The sequence below is a fragment of the Cryphonectria parasitica genome (genome assembly GCF_011745365.1).
Source record: "Cryphonectria parasitica EP155 unplaced genomic scaffold M406scaffold_1, whole genome shotgun sequence".
In the NCBI taxonomy this organism is placed as follows: domain Eukaryota; kingdom Fungi; phylum Ascomycota; class Sordariomycetes; order Diaporthales; family Cryphonectriaceae; genus Cryphonectria; species Cryphonectria parasitica.
This window is the reverse complement of record NW_024468909.1, coordinates 6661012-6677593: the sequence shown is the minus strand read 5'-3', so window position 1 is coordinate 6677593 and position 16582 is coordinate 6661012. Positions and strand designations below refer to the sequence as shown.

The 16582-nt window shown below is 53.7% G+C and overlaps 1 protein-coding gene across 1 annotated transcript; it reads left to right on the top strand.

Moving 5' to 3' along the window:
* Window positions 1-13098: 13098 nt before the first annotated feature.
* M406DRAFT_247179 (uncharacterized protein) lies at window positions 13099-14883 on the top strand (the record flags this gene model as incomplete). The annotated part of the gene is made up of 4 exons (XM_040916453.1): window positions 13099-13673; window positions 13728-14536; window positions 14643-14771; window positions 14837-14883. The coding sequence occupies 4 exons, from the start codon at window positions 13099-13101 to the stop codon at window positions 14881-14883; spliced, it is 1560 nt and encodes a 519-aa protein (XP_040782192.1).
* Between the last annotated feature and the right edge of the window lie 1699 nt (window positions 14884-16582).

The window sequence follows — 16582 nt, the reverse complement described above, 5'->3', positions numbered from 1 at the left end:
GGGGCAAAGAGAGAGAGAGAGACAGAGAGGGTGGGAGGGGGGCAGGGTTTATCTAAGGACATGTCCAATTGACATGAGCATCGTAATGAGCGGGCCGTGCTCAGGGAGAAATGTCGCGTGGGCACACGTGGGAAGCTCTGGGAAAAGCCGGGTAAAGGTAGACTCGTTTCAAACCCAAAGGTCCGAGCGAGAGATACTGAATAAGAGGTCAGCTGGTCCGGCGCCCAGAGCTCAAATGGGGGTGTTTATCTCCGTAGGCAGGAATTTTGATCGCGGGACGACGATACAGACCCCGTTCATAGTTTCATGCAAGTATTACTGCGCCCGATTTGACTGCATGTTGTCTGGACACTTCCCACGTGGCACTTTCAGAATCCGTTGGGAGGGGGGGTTGGGTGGGATTTCCTTTTTTGATCCGTGGTGGCTTTTTGGCTCTCGACTGGCCTTGCGTTGGACACTATCAAAGAGTATGTACAGGCATCCTCATGTCGCCTTAATTAATGAATGGGTAATTGGCCCTTGAGTCCTGATACTCTATGGTACAGTATATAACCATGTGTCTCGATCGATGCGAAGCTCAGATATGATCCTGTCGCTAGCCATGTCAGAATCCTGGTACGACATTGTTAGGTTGCCCACTGAGATTGTAGACCTAGTCAGATCCTCATTACCCACCCTTGATAGCGCAGCAGTGGCCCATGAGAACAATCTCATCCGTGTGGAAAGTGCCAGCCGATCTGGCGCCGCCCAAAGAAAACGCCGGCTATCGCTTGTTGCCAAATGTAGCTCCCGCATCCGGAAGCCTCGTGACGGTTCCCAGACACTCGGTACCGAGGAGGGTTCCAGAAAAGAACAAAACCCCTTCTTCCCAAAAGCTCCCATCAGGGATCGACAAGCATTGAGGCTCATCAGCACTCAGACCGACCGTAGAATGACTCGAAGCTGGAGTCCGCGGAACTCGCGCGCGTAAGCTGGTTCCTGACGCACACGCTCGCTAGGACCGCGAAGATCCTCATACTTCAACAACAACAAGAAGGCTGGTTGCAATCTTGCGAACTGGCTCGCGTTTATTCGCGGGGTGGGATTTGTGCTCAGCCCTCTTGTGGCCCCGTGCTTCTCACTATCTACTGTATCTTCCCTGGACCCCACCCGTAGAAAGCACAGGATATTAGACGAGATCAATGTCCTTCGTGGTCTGGTCTGCGCGTGTGCTTCATGCCAAGCACCATCAAGTGTCTGTTCGCAAAAGCCCGACTTCTTCATTGTTCGTCTATTGGATGGTTTACGGCGTAGCCGCCAAGTGGAGGAGACCCAGCGCGCTGGGTACAAGTAGACAGACACACGAGGTGATCTCCAGAGATCCTGGTGAGGAGGCGGGTATGGCTGGATGGCAGCAAGCAGGGGACACCCAGTATCGTGAGTCTCCAGAATCTAATCGTAATGGAATAGTCCTAGAAAAATGCCAGAACATGGCTGCCTACATCGATAATGTCCTTTTGAAAGCTAAGCCCCAAGGGTATGGTCCCGCTAGGACATCACCACGACAAGTGCGCACGCAGGCTGGTGGAGAGCGGGACCTACTTTGGTAGACTGAGATCTGTAACTCCTCCGTGAGGCCATCGTCCTGTACTGCCACCCCTGCGTTGCTTGTTGAAGCCGGCGGCAGCTGAGGTGGTCCAAAGCGTCTCGTCGATCGTTGTATATCACAACAACAGGGCGAGGCGGCCCTGCCTCAGCCAACAGCAGCCTGGCAGCATTTCCATCCCTGAATCGTATAGATATACGCATGATATCCAGATAGCTCCAGACCAAGGGTGCCCGGTGCGTACTGCCTGCCGCTGTTGTCGGCACCCTGCCTCGTGTGTAGGCTGTCCTGTCTGCAACGACCACGTCTCTTGATAATCATGCCGGCCTATTCCATCCCATGTTTCATCGAGCGAGCTGCAAGGCGATCTCCCCCAAGCTCTGTTGTGTACCAACCTTTCGGGGCAGAGGAGGCTGAAGAGCGGACCGCTCGGTCACAAGCGGCTCGGGCCAAAATCTCTGCAGACCAGCACAGCCAGTACTATGGCAAAGCGAACAAGGGTGGGCAAGAAGGAAAGAAGAGGAAAGAAAAAAAGAAAGAGAAAAAAAACAACGCCAAGCTGGAGGGTTGGCTAGCTGGGAGGGTGGTGACTGACGTCGCGCAACCGAGCTGCCGATTGAAAGTGGAGGTGAGGAAGACCTGGGGAGAGGGGTGGTACGACGTTCTGACGCTAAGTCAGGAGAAGTCTTGACGGGAAGGAGAGAGAGAGAGCAGAGAGAAGAGGAAAGAGCTACAGAGGAAGTTGCGGGACCCCCCTTTATCCACTTGCTGCTGCACTCCGCATGTACGTTATTGGGGCAAGGTGGGAAAATGCTGTATCTATGTGTCGTGCCTTCCAGGGGATGGTAAGTTGGCATGTCCTGTTGTACATACTACACAGTACCATGGTACATACATTGGCAGTACAAGGAATTCGCTGGTGAGGTTCGTAACTGCCAAGAGTGTCACGCCGCTCCTCGGTTGCCCGAAAACTAAGTAATCCCCCCCCCCCCTCATCCGGCGACCCCTCAGGGCTGACGATGATGGTGATGGTTTTGGTGTCCTCGCCGAGGTTCGGTTGACGTCCTCAAGTCTGTTCACATAGCAATACTTCAAAGCACGTCATACATATGTGTCAACGGCGTTCTCCATACCGCCAGCCTGCCGTATTAAAACAATTTCATAATCATATATCTAAGGGGGTTTTGTGTTGTATAGGAGATTACGTGGGGGGGGGGAGGGAACGATACTGAGAAGCGTCCGATTTTCATTTCCGAAGTCCCCCTGCGCCGGCAGCCTGCCAGATCCCCTGATGACGATGAGGAGCCTTCATGGAGCACATACTATGTACTATGTCGTAGTAGAATAGAAACTATGATCAATATGCACTACTTTGATGTAGGATCAACAAAGAGTTGATCTGAGAGGTGAGGCTGACATGGAAATGCTTCCTTTCAGCGAGTGTTATCTTGGAGTTATGATGCGTCTATCGCCGCTGGGGCAAAAATGAAGGTAAACCAGTGCAGACGGCAACGAGGCGGAATGAATGGTCCACTCTTGCCAGTCTCAACCAGAAAAGGCTTCTATGATCTTCTCCCGCTCTTCGCTTGCAAAAATTTTTCCTTGTCAAACACTGATCATGGAGCTGTTGAGAAGCGAATTGTCGGGATCATGATCAGGATAAGGCTTGAGCAAGAGAGAAAGAGAGGCCCGGTTAATTTTTCAGGGGTTCTTCTTAGGTGGGGGGGGCCGAGGGTTGCTGACGGATCTTGGGTCGGTAGTAAACCGTACGCGGCTAGGGCCGCCCACCTCACGATCCAGGTAGTTTAAGGAATCTGAGGTTGAGAGGACTGTGAACTAGTGATCTGAGCCCGGATAGTCCCGTGGGCAAGAAGAAGGAAAAGAAAGAAAAAAAGATTAAGGATTCCAAGAGTATTCGACAGTACTGGGCCTGTATGGATTGCTCCCGAGGTCCCTTCGATGTATCCACAAAACTAAAGTGCTACTTTTCTAGACGTCAATACACACAACATTGTCGGACGATCCACAAGGCTCCTCCTCGCCCATCCTGATCCTACCTACCACAGTGCTCCTATTGTCATGGTAAGCGAAAGCATGGCATGCAGGTCAGTAAAAGTACTGACTCTGTTGATTTTTACATGCATGGCTGACAGTCGAGTCAGATGGGAATCATATTAGCAGGGTCCGTCCTGTTCCTCCTACTATGTACATGTTCTCATCGATGCAAACAACTGGTTGATGACCGCTGTTTATCTAATTGTCTGTGCGACAAGCCCATTTTGCTGGGCTTGGATCAGCAGCTAGGTGAGCCACGAGGTGCAAAAGGCCTACCAGGGAACGGAACCAACGGACATAAACGGACAAAACAGACGCAGTGGAGTCCAAATTTCTATCTTTTCCCTCTTGACTCGAGTGACAAAAAGCTTGCCCCACTGCTCATACGCCGACCCTACTCTCTCATGTCAGCAACGCCCATCTGCTGGCCGGGTGACTCGTCGACACTTGTTACTGCTGCACTACTATGTACCGAGAGAGAAGGGGAGGGGGGGGCAGGGAAAAAAAGGAAAAAAGAAAAGCGCTTCGCATAGCTGACCCGTCACATATGCAGAAGAAGGGCTGAAGGGAGGAATCTGAGTGGGCTGCGTGGCTCGTTGTTCCACTGCATCCTGCAAGACCCTCTGAGAAACAGGTACGGCAATAACCCGGGATAGATCATGTTGCATCCGCCGCCCAGTCAATCTGAGGGCTAGGCCGAGGAGGTACTATGGTAGAAAAGGGGCCACTGTCGTTATAAGAGAGCGAGTGAGGGGAGGAGAAGGTTCCTGCAGGTTTACCTACCATAGTAGTATCCGCACCGCGCCGGCTCCCACAACTGTGATGCGCGCACGCGTTGCATCCGTTCTGGATGGAAGGCCGGCAGGCGAGAGGTGTTACAGTGCTACTACTTACTAAATAGAATGTATCCGTCCATCCCGCCCCATCCAACCATCCGTCTGACCCGATGTGTGTCATGGATCTCTTTCTTTGCTTCGATCAAATCGGAATTTTTGGAGCAAGGTTCTTTTTCCCTCCTTCTTCTTTTCTTTTCTGTCGAGTGTCCAGCCCTCTCTGGGCAATCTTTGGTTAAAAATTGCGGTTCGTGGTTAGGGGCAACCGCTTCCCTCTTAAAGTCTAACGCCGTCTTTAGTCTGGCGCCCCTACTAGTTCCATCGGCCATCTTTTCCTTCTTTCCTTCTTCTCCTTGTCTGCCTCTTTTTGAGACCAGCAAGCGTCCTCGACTCGTTTCCCCACCGCGTGGAAGCGGAATTCAGGCCGTCCGCAAGGGAATTGGAGGTTGGCAGGTTTTGTCTCGTATTTCGACATTCCTCCGAGGAACATACTATGGCACATAGTGACAACGCACGGGAAGACATATGGCCGTTCCCATTGTTTCTTGGACCCATGTCCTGTTACCCGAGATGACTGTAGTACTACATGGTGCTGCCATAGTATGTACATACGTAGTGCGTAGCAGGACATGGCAGCAACGTGGTATGGTTGGTGATGTGGTTGTACCATAACACCTATATACTTGTATATATTTGAGTGTTACCATGTAAGCATGCCTCTCTGTTTCGTTAGACTGCCAACGTATTCTCACCTTCGCTGTTCTTTTCTTTTCTCCTTCTTAACCCCCCCCCCCCCCAAACCTCCACTACCGATACTTTTTCTAAATTGACAGGTCGCCAGACAGTGCCGGTTTCTGGACCTGCAGGAACAACCCCCTCCATGCTCCCTGTCTTCCTTCCTCGATTTTCTCCTTGTGGGCTGCAGAAGGCCAATTTGCTAGCGAGCTCGGGTCCACAGTCATAGACCAGCCCCTACCCACGAGCCAGACCATAGTCAAGGTTCCATGTACTCGCCTTGTATCTCGGGCGACGTCCACATAGGGATGCCCAAGGATGCTATGGGACAGTATCCAGGGGTAAGCAACCAGGACGGTACAGGTCCCGGTCGCTCTTTCCTCTACTTTCTAAAACGCAGCCTAGACTCATTGCAGGAACGAGGGCCTATCCTTGCCTAGCCACATACAGTACAGTACATAGTAGCGTGTTCATAGGGTACATACGATGGTGGTGGTAGTATTTGGGGGTGGCCTGGCTGGCTTGTCTGACCCACCCCAAGGGTTCATCATTCACCTCCCAAGACACGTTCTTTTCTGTCTGTGTTCGATGCAGGTACCACCACACCACAGCCATATCCACATCTCGCGCTGGATCTTGGCCGCGAGCCGCCCCTTTGACCTACAGTAAAGTTCATAATACTGTGGTAGTACTGTCCGTTCTTGATAATAAAAACAGACTGACACGACGCTGGGTGGTCTTCGGCGCCGTCCTACTCCTCCTCCTCCTTTCTCCCCAGAAGGGCTGCCTCCCCCTCTCCCGTCGATCCATTTTCTCGACTCGACTCGGTCCTTGGCTGTTTTTGGATCTTGGGTCTGGGCTTTCGATCTGACATATCTTGCGCCGTCGCCCCCTCCTGCATCTGCTTCCTGCAGCTCGCCCGCTTTCTACTTCCTAGCCCCCGGCAACTTCCTTCATCAACCTGACGACCGACACAACATAACACACCCCTACCTATCGTCGTGTGGGATGCTATAAAAGTCGGACCTTTCTCCGTAGCCAGGCTCCCCTTTTCTCCAATACCATTGGACCTTGGAAACGACTCGACGGGGCACCTCCAGGGGAGTGTGCAGCAGTGGATAAGACCGATCGGGCGACCATCCTGTTCCTCTGTTCTCATTCGCGCCCACCCTTTTCCACCATGCCTGCTGCCCTATCCAATGTTTAATTGATTCCAATCACACCTTGCATAACATACAATTCACCACACACGCACTCTCACACAGCCGCCTACCACTTTCTATTACTATAATAGAGGAATAGTCCCGAAACTTCATGTCCTCATGCCGCCGCCACGAGGCAGGTCGAGCACCTGCTCAATCATGGAGGGCTATCTGACAATCCCTCCGGACAGGGGATCAATACTAGGCCGAGCCGTTTGGAAGGTAGGTTTGTCCCTTGCATTATTTCTTATTCTCTCTTGTGCTTGTGCCGTGAGAGAGAAGAAGAAGTGAAAGTAAAAGAACAAATCCTGACTTTGAGGGCGGCCACCAGACTCGATACGTTGTGATCGGAAGCGCCCAGGGAGAGGTCGCCGGTGCGAAAAGCCAGACGGGCGGGTCCTTTCATGGCCGTACATTTCTTTCAATCTACAAGAATCCGGTATGCAAGACAAGCTCCTCCCCTCCTTCTCCCACTCGCTGTGGTAATGCAATGAGAGGGGCACGTGAGCCTTGGGTCAGAACTGACAATGATCTCCTCCTCCAGGACGACTGGGAACCCTCCCAACAATATGCTGTCAGCAACGTCACGCATTGTCAGGTGCAGGTTGTTGCGCATCGCAAGCAGATGCCGGCACTGCCAACCCTCATTCTCACCGTCGCCCCCGACCCCCTGACAGAGAAGATACGAAAGCGACGGTCGAGCCGGGCTGCGACGCTTGTCTCGAACAAGGACAACGGCCCAACCACATTGTGGTTTCGCACTGAGGGAGACGCCTCGAGGCTTCACGAGTGGGCAGCATGCATCCAGTCCATCGTCCAGCCCAGCTTGCCAGACAACCTGCCTATGAGCCCCATGAGCCCGGGGACACCTTGTTCCCCGTCCTTCCAGAACCCCTTCGGCCAGGCTCTCCCCCGGGACGCCACCGACATGACCAGCTTCAGGCCGCCGAGCGCGCCGAGGGCGACTCTGCACCACAAGACGTCGTCGTCCCTTCACATGAGCCGGCAGAGGCCCCTCACCATTTCTGACGCGCCGAGTCTGCGGTCGCGGCGCAGCGACCTCTCCTCACTCATCAGCTCCACCACCGCCGGCACCGCCACTACCCATAGCTACACGGCCAAGCTCCCGACTGACCTGCCATCGCCCGTCGAGACACCCACCGACGCCTTTGGAGGCTTCATCGAGGGATGGACGTCAGCCCAGGGCCGGTCCTCGGCGCTGCACTCTCCTGTGCGCATTGTCCGTGTCAGCGAGGACTCCAACCCGCCGCTCTCCCCAGCGGCTATCCTGGACTCGGGCTCACCACCGGGCCGCGGCGAGACGATCCTCGACCGGGCTTTCCAGATGAAGTATATCCCAGGCTCGGACCAGCAGATCCCCGGCGAGGAGAAGCTGAGCTCTCTCGCCCGCTTCGAGGCGCTCATGCAGGAGGTGGACGCGCGGAGGATGAACAATCGCCAGACTGACATACCCGTGAGCATGGCACAGCAGCTCGAGCTGAAGAGCGCGTGGGACGGCGACGAGAGCGGAGAGGAGGAGGAGGAAGAAGAAGAAGAAGAAGAAGAAGAAGAAGAAGAAGAAGAAGAAGAAGAAGAAGAAGAAGGAGATGACGATGAGGTCGATGTTGACGACTTCTACGCCGAATCATCAGATAGCACCGATGAGGACTTGGTACTGGAGCAAGACCTCGAGAGACACATGAGCGGCGTCAGACCCGAATCGCGAAGAGCGACCACCATATTCCCACGAACAGAAGGAGCAACAAGAAGACAGGAAAGCGGAGGAGCACTCCTCAAAACGCCTGCCCAGTCCCCACGCGGCTCTGCGGGACCTCGCTCGCCCATCTCGTACAACCCCGAGACACTTGCGGCCCTGAGTAGCGGGTCGTCTCGCAGCCGTGGCGGCGACGGCGGCGTTCAGAGGACGCACAGCTACACGCACTCGGGCCTGGGCTCCCTGAGCCTCGGCGTGGCGCAGGGCGCCACTGCTCCTAACGCCTCGTCACCAGGGAAAAGCAGCATTGTCTCTGCGGGCACGACTACGTCCGAGGAGTCGATGGTCGGGCTGAACCCGTCGTCGGCCTATCGTACGAGCACCATCGCAGAGGGCCGGGAACGCCACTCGACGACGAGCAGCGGCAGGAGGCTGAGTTTTACCGAGTTCACGCGCCGGCTCAGCTCCACTAGCAACAAGCTTCTCTCGCAGACAGGCGGCGCTCACGGCGACCTTACAGCGGCGGCGGTGGACGAGATGCCTCAGCATCAGCAACAGCATCAGCAACAGCAACAGCATCAGCAACAGCAACAGCATCAGCAACAGCAACAGCATCAGCAACAGCAACAGCATCAGCAACAGCAACAGCATCAGCAACAGCAGCAGCAGCAGCAGCAGCAGCAGCAGCAGATCCCGTCCAGACGGTCGTCTGTCATGCAGCCCCGCGCTCCGCCGTCCATGTTCTCCCCTAGGGCCGATGTTCAGGACCGCTCCGAGAAGTGCAAGAGCTGGCGGAACAGCGTCGGCATGTTTGGGAACGAGGGCAGCTTAATGTGAGCGATACCTTGTGCCAAGCGACCGTTCTCTGCCTCCGTCCTTCTTTGGACTCCTCCCCTTGATACGACATTGGTGGTGTTTTCTGAGGGCTGGCAAAGAATGAAGCGACAAAGCACCCTATCGTTTCCCGTTAGGCTTTCGAATCTGTTATCTCCCCAGCCTGGTCGACCAAAGGACTGTCCAACCAGCACCCATAACAATACCCTCACCCAGATCGAGGCGGGTCTGCATCATCCATCCTTTTTTTGTGCCTCTCGAACCCCCCTCCCCTAGCGGCATCGCCTTGTTGTCGTCGCATAATGACCATCACGACTTATTATCTATCATCGACCTGTACCAGCATTGTTCCAGCAACACATAATCAAGCATGGCGTTTTTAACTGCTTTGACACGGCTGCGCATACCTATTTGCGATTTTGCATTCTGCTCTTGATATTTTGGTATACGGACAGGATTGGAAAGAGGAGGAACGATTTGAAGAGGAGGAGACGACACAAACTTTTACACTGAAACAAGATTTTTCTTAGAATCCTGGGGGCGGCTGGTTTTTCTTGAGAAAAGGCATACTCGGGAGGAGGGGACGCAATGGGAATTGCGAGGAGAAGAAAAAATCCATGGGAGGACATTGTGAACTTTGAACTACACCCATTTTCGTTTTCAAATGGCGCAGATTATCTCGACGTAAATTCTTTCTATCTAACCATACCAACCCGTTTTCTCTTCTTCTTACCAATTCTTCTCTGTATAATAAATATTCGACGTAAATACGAAAACATGTAACCATCTCGGGCTGCCATGTGCTGCATGCTGTCCATATCTGAATCGATTCGAACAAGGTAGGCAGGCTCTACAAATTTGGTCGAATGTATAAGGAACTCGGTATATTCTTTTCCCAGCCCAGTGATGGCAATCCTCGTACGAGTGACCGAGTAAGGTCTTGCATACAGTATGGCAGGTAGTATGTCTTGTGGAGCGACGGCACGGGAGGCCGGGGCTTAAGAAAAGAGACGGAGGCGGCACGGTCCTTGTACCGAACTTCTTGTACATGAATGAACCCTGAAAGCACGCTTTGGCCCCGGACCCTGTATCCTGGATCCTGGCCTCGACTTTCTTCTCAAGTGTTTTTTTTCTTTTCGTCACGGTCATTCTGGCAACTCTTGTTTCGGTTTATTTCTTCCGTTCTACCCGTTCAACCAGAGCATGGCCGTCTGCATTTCTGATTCAAATTGCTAGAACGCAAGCATGTGACAATGCAGGTGGGATGACCCCAAGTAATAGTTGACATGCCTGCAGCTATGTATCTGCAAGCTGTCGTGTCACCTCGAGACCGGTGTGCTCTCGGCTCTCGATATAGACTCGAGGCCCCCCCTCTTGAGAGAAAAAAAGAGCGAGCGATAGAAAGAGAGAGGAGGTGTGCCGACACAAACGAAATGTATCACGTCACGTCCGCTACACGGGCCAGCTAAGCCAAGCCATGATGCTGTGTAACACATGCCACGCAGACGAAGGCACCCAAAGACACTCAAAGGCAACCATCCAAGACCGCACGCCACAAGTTACACTGGCACGTTGGGCGCATTATTATTGCTACCCAGCCGCTGCGGGAAAAAGAAAAACCAACAAACAAAACACGCGCCCCGGGGACATTGTTCTATTGAACGCAATCCTCCTTTGGCCCCCGATGGCACGTTTGATCCTAGGAAAAAGGCGGACGAAAAGGAGGATGAGGAAGGGGGGCAGAAGGAAGAGCAGCGCCTCTCAACAGATGCACCCGGCCACCACAGCACGGGGCGACCTTCTTCTTTCTGACGAGTGGTCCCTCCCAACTGCAGATGCAGGAGGGCGGCAGTGTCGCATGGGCTCATCATGTCCCGTCTCTGTGGAACAATGAAACTTGACCACACTCGCTCCCACCTGTGCTCTTTTGGGACACGAGAGCCTTGGTTTCCTTGGGTGCAACATGAACGAACACACCTTGTTCTTGCTGTCTTCGCATGGCACTTCAGCAGCACTCAGCCCCCTCGGTTCCAGAATAATCTCGTGCTAGAATAGGGGCTAGCCACCGTTCCCCGCCAACAACCTCGAGGCTTGAGAACGCTTACACCCAGGCTCTCGATGATGTACTACCTTTCGCATGCCGATATGCCCCCAGTCACCGAAACCTATGTCCTCCGAGTACTCGCATATGACGGTGCTGGGAATGGAGCAATGCGCAGGCGACGCCTGGTTGTTGCCTGGGCTCCCGTCTTATGAACAGTTGTTACACAGTGTACGCCTGCGGCGCCACATGTTCCAATTTATTTCCTCGTCTGGGAATGTTTTCCTGACATCACGAAAATGATTGCACACGCACATGCGCATGGACAGCCAGTACAACCTTGTTCGATGGCAGCCCTCTCCAATCGCAACCACACCTCCCCCTTGCAAGATGCAACTCTGACGTGGGGCTGTTTTTATGAGGGCCTGTCGTCACGACAAGCCACCTAACATTAGTTGGGAGTGTTCTGCCTAAGTAGAGAAGCGCGAGGCTTTTTTTTTTTTTTTTTTTTTTTTTTTTTTTTTTGCAGGCAAGTACCATAGAAAGTGGTGGCGGCCCCCTTTGCATGTCAGCAGATCCTCGGCGTGTAACTCGAGGCCCCATCTTTGCAGTGCTTGAGAGCCACTGAGCGGGAATATGTACCCCTCCCTTCTGCATGGACCGTCTTCGTGCAGGTCTGGCCCCGTCAGGCAAGACAGCCAATGTTCTTTTGAAGACGCTGCTACAGCACGACCTGTTCATCTCATGCCGATTACAGGCCAGTAAGGGAGGGGCTGATGGATCACAGTTCTGGTCTCAGCTGTGTAACCCTTCGGTCATCTATTCCGGCATCCAGCTCGCTGACAAGTAGTAGTATTCACACACCCACGCGCGCGCACGCACACACACAACCCAATGTAGCAAGGTGCAGAGAGCGCCGCTGATATTGGACGAGGCTCGAATCAAGCCAAGGTTTGTCAACAGCCAGCCGTTCTGTGGGTGTATGTCTCTCTACACCAGCGGAATAATAGGCAAAGACCTCGTATACATTACACCACACACACACACACACAGAGAGAGAGAGAGAGAAATAGAGAGAGAGAGCGAGAGAGAGAGAGAGAGAGAGAGAGAGAGAGGGGGGGGGGGGAGGGAGAAACAGAGCAAGAGACAGCGAAGGAGATGGTGATGATAAATCATTCGCACAGCTCAGGTCTCTCTCTCCTCCAATGGGCCCATGTTGACAAGCCACAGGTAGATGCTGCTACTCCTCCAGGAGTTGCAGCCCCAAAAAAAAGCCTTATGATCAGATGTACAGCACATGTTTACATGACAACTCGATTCGCAGACTGCACAATCCGACTGACGACCTATGACCAGCTTGCCGTATTCACCCTCACTCTCACACACACCTTTTGCATCAGTGGCGTGGCACTGATGACTTAACAGCTACACAAGGATTCGCTCTGTGCATGTAACTTAAAGCACGGCTACCCGCGAATATATCGATTTCAATTTATAAAAGGCCTCCTTACGCAGGCGCGCCCCGTGCCAGACCAGAACAGACCAGACCAGGAGCTTTCAGCGACATACTGCGGAGGGCCTCTCAAAAAGGACACTCGTCTGACAGCCCTGGACCAAGGCTTGGCCCCCGCTCCCTCACTCTCTTAGGTTTCCTAAAGCGGCAGGGCGGTGCATTTCGCGCGACGACGGGTTCCATCACCAATTCCACTTTACGTGAGAATCTGATTGTGTGTGCTTGTGTAGACTTGACCTGGGCCACCTTGGCTTCTGCACTACTGAGATGCCAATCCTGGGTATACCTCGCAAATAAAGTCCACAGCAGGTAAGCACATGCACTCATTCATTACCTACGGTCCCGTGCGCCCACACACATGCAGATAAGCACGGCAGACCGCTCACTGGCTGGCTGGTCGGACTTTGGGAATCGCGCCGCTGCTGTGCCCCAAGAAGCGAAAGAGAGAGAGAGAGAGAGAGAGAGAGAAAGAGAGAGAGAAACAGAGATAAAGGAGAACTAACAAGATAACACCAGATGCATAAATACCCTCATAAGCAGAGAAATATACTCCCGATGCTGCTGAAGGTGGCTGGGACCCTCGGAAATGAAATCAAGATTTGTTGCAGCAGCAGCGTCAGCGGGGACGACGAACCATACCGTGGGCCCTTCTGCGGTACTGTGCAGTGACCGCGGAAACCACATTCCCCTCTCAAAGGCTCTGGAACCTCACGACCTCCTCGTCTTGCTGACACCGGTGGTCGTGCCTGTGGAGCGCGACTCCGACCAGGACCCCTTCGAGCCCCTGGGCAAGGAATTGGCGAGGTACCACCCTCGGGTTCGACACGTCCCATACACGGCGGCAGGCGGTATTACCAGCACACATGTGGGCTTCATCAAGAAAGCCAGGGCCTTGGTCTTTGTCATTACAGGGCCGGCCAGCCCGGGCCAGCCCTCCCAGGTCGAGCTCTCCAACATCGTACAGACCATTGGCGACCGCCGTCCCCACGTGGTCGTCGCCTGCTGTGCCGTCAAGGACCTCGAGAGGAGGGCCGTCCCGTTCCCCACCGTCGTCCAGCTCTCTGGGTACTCCAGGCGCGAGCTGGAGATGGGTGCAGAGGTCATCTTCCTCGGCCAGTCGCCACGGTCATCACCACCATCGGCAGACGTGCCTACGCAGCCGTCACCACCAGCAGCAGCAGCAGCAGCAGCAACACAGGCCGCCGAATTTCCCAGGTGGAACGTGACGCTGTGGGATCAGGCCAGAGACGTGCCGGATGTCTGTACGCTGTGGAATGAATCCATGCCATCTCAATTTCGGCTCCCTCAGCCCATCCTGATGCGTGCCCTGCAGCGAGATGGCTACGCAAAGCACTTCATCGTCCGCGAGCCCGGCCCAGGGCCACGTCGGGTGCTGGGGTTCTGCGCCACCTATCTCACCTATCTTGATTCGCAGGACGAGCTCCTCGTCGGGTCCATCGCAGCCCTCATCATCAGACCATCTCACAGGCGGCAGGGGATCGGCAGGCTCCTGCACGAGGAGGCCATGCGCGGCTTTAAGAAGACGCGAGGGGTTAGCCGGGTCCAGCTGGGCAGCACCTACCCTCGACTCTTCTACGGACTGCCGGTGGACCATCCCGAGGAAGGCTGGTTTCGACGACGGGGCTGGCGGATGGACGGCACAGTGCCCGGCACGGGCCAAGAGGTCAGCGACTGGCTGCTGTCGTTTGACGAGTGGCCCACGGGCGGGCTGCCACAGATCGGATTGACATTCCGACAGTGCCAAGTTGCGGACCTGCAGCTGGCCATGGAGGTCGTGGAGCGCGTGTGCCGGCGGGATGACCACATGTGCTGGTTTGACCAGTACGCGAAACTGCTTGACTCCCCTTCTCTGACCGACATCGTGCTGGGCTTTAGCGATGAAGACATTGTTGCCACGGCCATCACGTATACCGCAAATTCTGATAATCCCAATGGGGATGAGATCCCCTGGCCACCCGCCATCTCAGACGACACAGGAGGCGTCACGTGCATCTGTATCACAGGTATTGTTGGCTACTCTTTTTTCTTCTTTCTTTCTTCTGTTCAGTACTGAGACAACACTCCCAAGTCCGAGACATTTCTCCTCCACTGACTCTCTCTTGCATGCAGATGTCGTGAACAGAGACGCGATCATGGTCAGACTTCTGGATACCTGTATACGGAAACTGAAACTCCAGAATAAGAACAAGATGTTTGTTGACGCTATCAAGGGAGGTGCGACTGGCTTTCAGTCGATAGGTGCGTCGAGGTTCTCTAGACTCAATCATGTCTACCTCCCTCTTACTGATGTATGCTCCCAACAGGTTTTCAGAGATGGGCCACGTACAAAGATGTTTGGATGGATATGTGACACAACAAATTGTAGCCACGTCTTGTCCCACCATGCTCTTGTGAGCCTGTCAAGAGACAAGGATGGGATTCTTTCCTTGCCCCCCCCCGCCCCCTTTTCTCCCCCTCTCTTCCTTGATCCCGCCGGTCAGTTATGGCGGCAGCGTTACTTGCAACACCGAAGTTCGAGAGACACCCAACGTCACAGCACTCGAATGGCCGTACCCTATCTCCTGTACAGATTGCTTGTCTGGTTCAGCCTCATCCTCACCCTGGTGAGCCCCTTGCATAAACAACGGCTAAACACTTGCACATTGCTATTCTCGACACCTTCGGTCGTGGAACCAACAGGTTCTCTCACCCCCTGGCACGACACGCCCCATCAACGATAGACACAGCTTCCTCCGCCTTCCATATTCAACAATCCTATTTCGGCCCCTGCGGCTCATGCAGGACAAGAAAGGTGATACAGGGAGGATTCTGGGCCGAAAAAATAGGATTTCTACCCCAGCACCGACGCAGACCGGCTCATCCACCGCCCCAGGAACCAATTCTGACCAGTAAACCCCCCCCCCCCCCTCTCTTTCCTTCCTCCGCCTTTGGCTTGGCGGACCAACAAGCAACAACCCTTTCCCATCTGCGTCACAAGACAGTGGTAGCAGCTTCCAGCGGGAAAGGATTCTAGTGCTTCGGTCGGGATAGGTCACGCTATGAAAGGGGAGACAGCGTTTATTTTTGAGGGATTATTCATAGTTCTTAATTTAGCATTCTTATTCTTCTTTTCTTTCACGAACTTTAGTAATATGTGTAATGTCAAAAGGCCTCTTTGACACAGTAGCGAACTGGTTGATGGCTTGTTTCTGGACCGAGTGAGAGAAGGATTGTACATCCATCCCCAACACCTGCCCTGTGCTGCTTGATCCCACTGCCTCCCTGCCTGCCTATCTTTTCATCCACTGCGCAGATGACAGACAGGATCTTGTTCTGTCGTTTTGGTGTCGTAAGCGACATTCTCAGCAACGAGCGGTGTGACCTAGAGCTTGATCATCCCATCGTCTAGGTCTGAGAGTTCGTTTGCTTTTTCGTTTTCTTTTTGTCTTTTATGCTTGTATCCCGACAGCCGTGGCCAAGTACATTTCTGCGTGTAACTCTTAATGTACTCGGTACTAATCTCTTCGTTGCTTCTTCTTTTCTTTTCTCCAAAATAGGCTAGGGACCGTGAGCAAGAAGAAGAGAATCACCACCATCCGTTCCTGTCCAACCCAGCGATCCCATGCTTTGATATTATTCACATGCCAAGGCACAGACCGGAGTTTCGATGCCCTGCACACATATACTTGACCGTTCAAACTGTACGAGGCCTGCTGGCCTCTTTCTTCATGGGTGAGACTCATCCTATGTGACTGTACGCAGTTGTGTGACCAAAAGCCATCATGCTGAAGCACACGATGATTCTCCCTCCTCTCCCTACTACACACCAGCACCATTCTTACCAACCCTCTTCATATATGACTTGCTAAAACAGGTTTAAGGGAAAGGACAAAAAAAACAGTTGTAGACAAATGACGCTTGAAACCTGTGTGTCTGTCTCCAATGCAGAATCGCAAGGCAAGCTAGCCCATACAAGCATCAAGAAGAAGAACCAAGAGGGATCCTCCAGACAGAACTCCTCTCCGCCCCCTCGAGAAGGGCTGCGACTGACGCCACCACCGCCGCCGCCG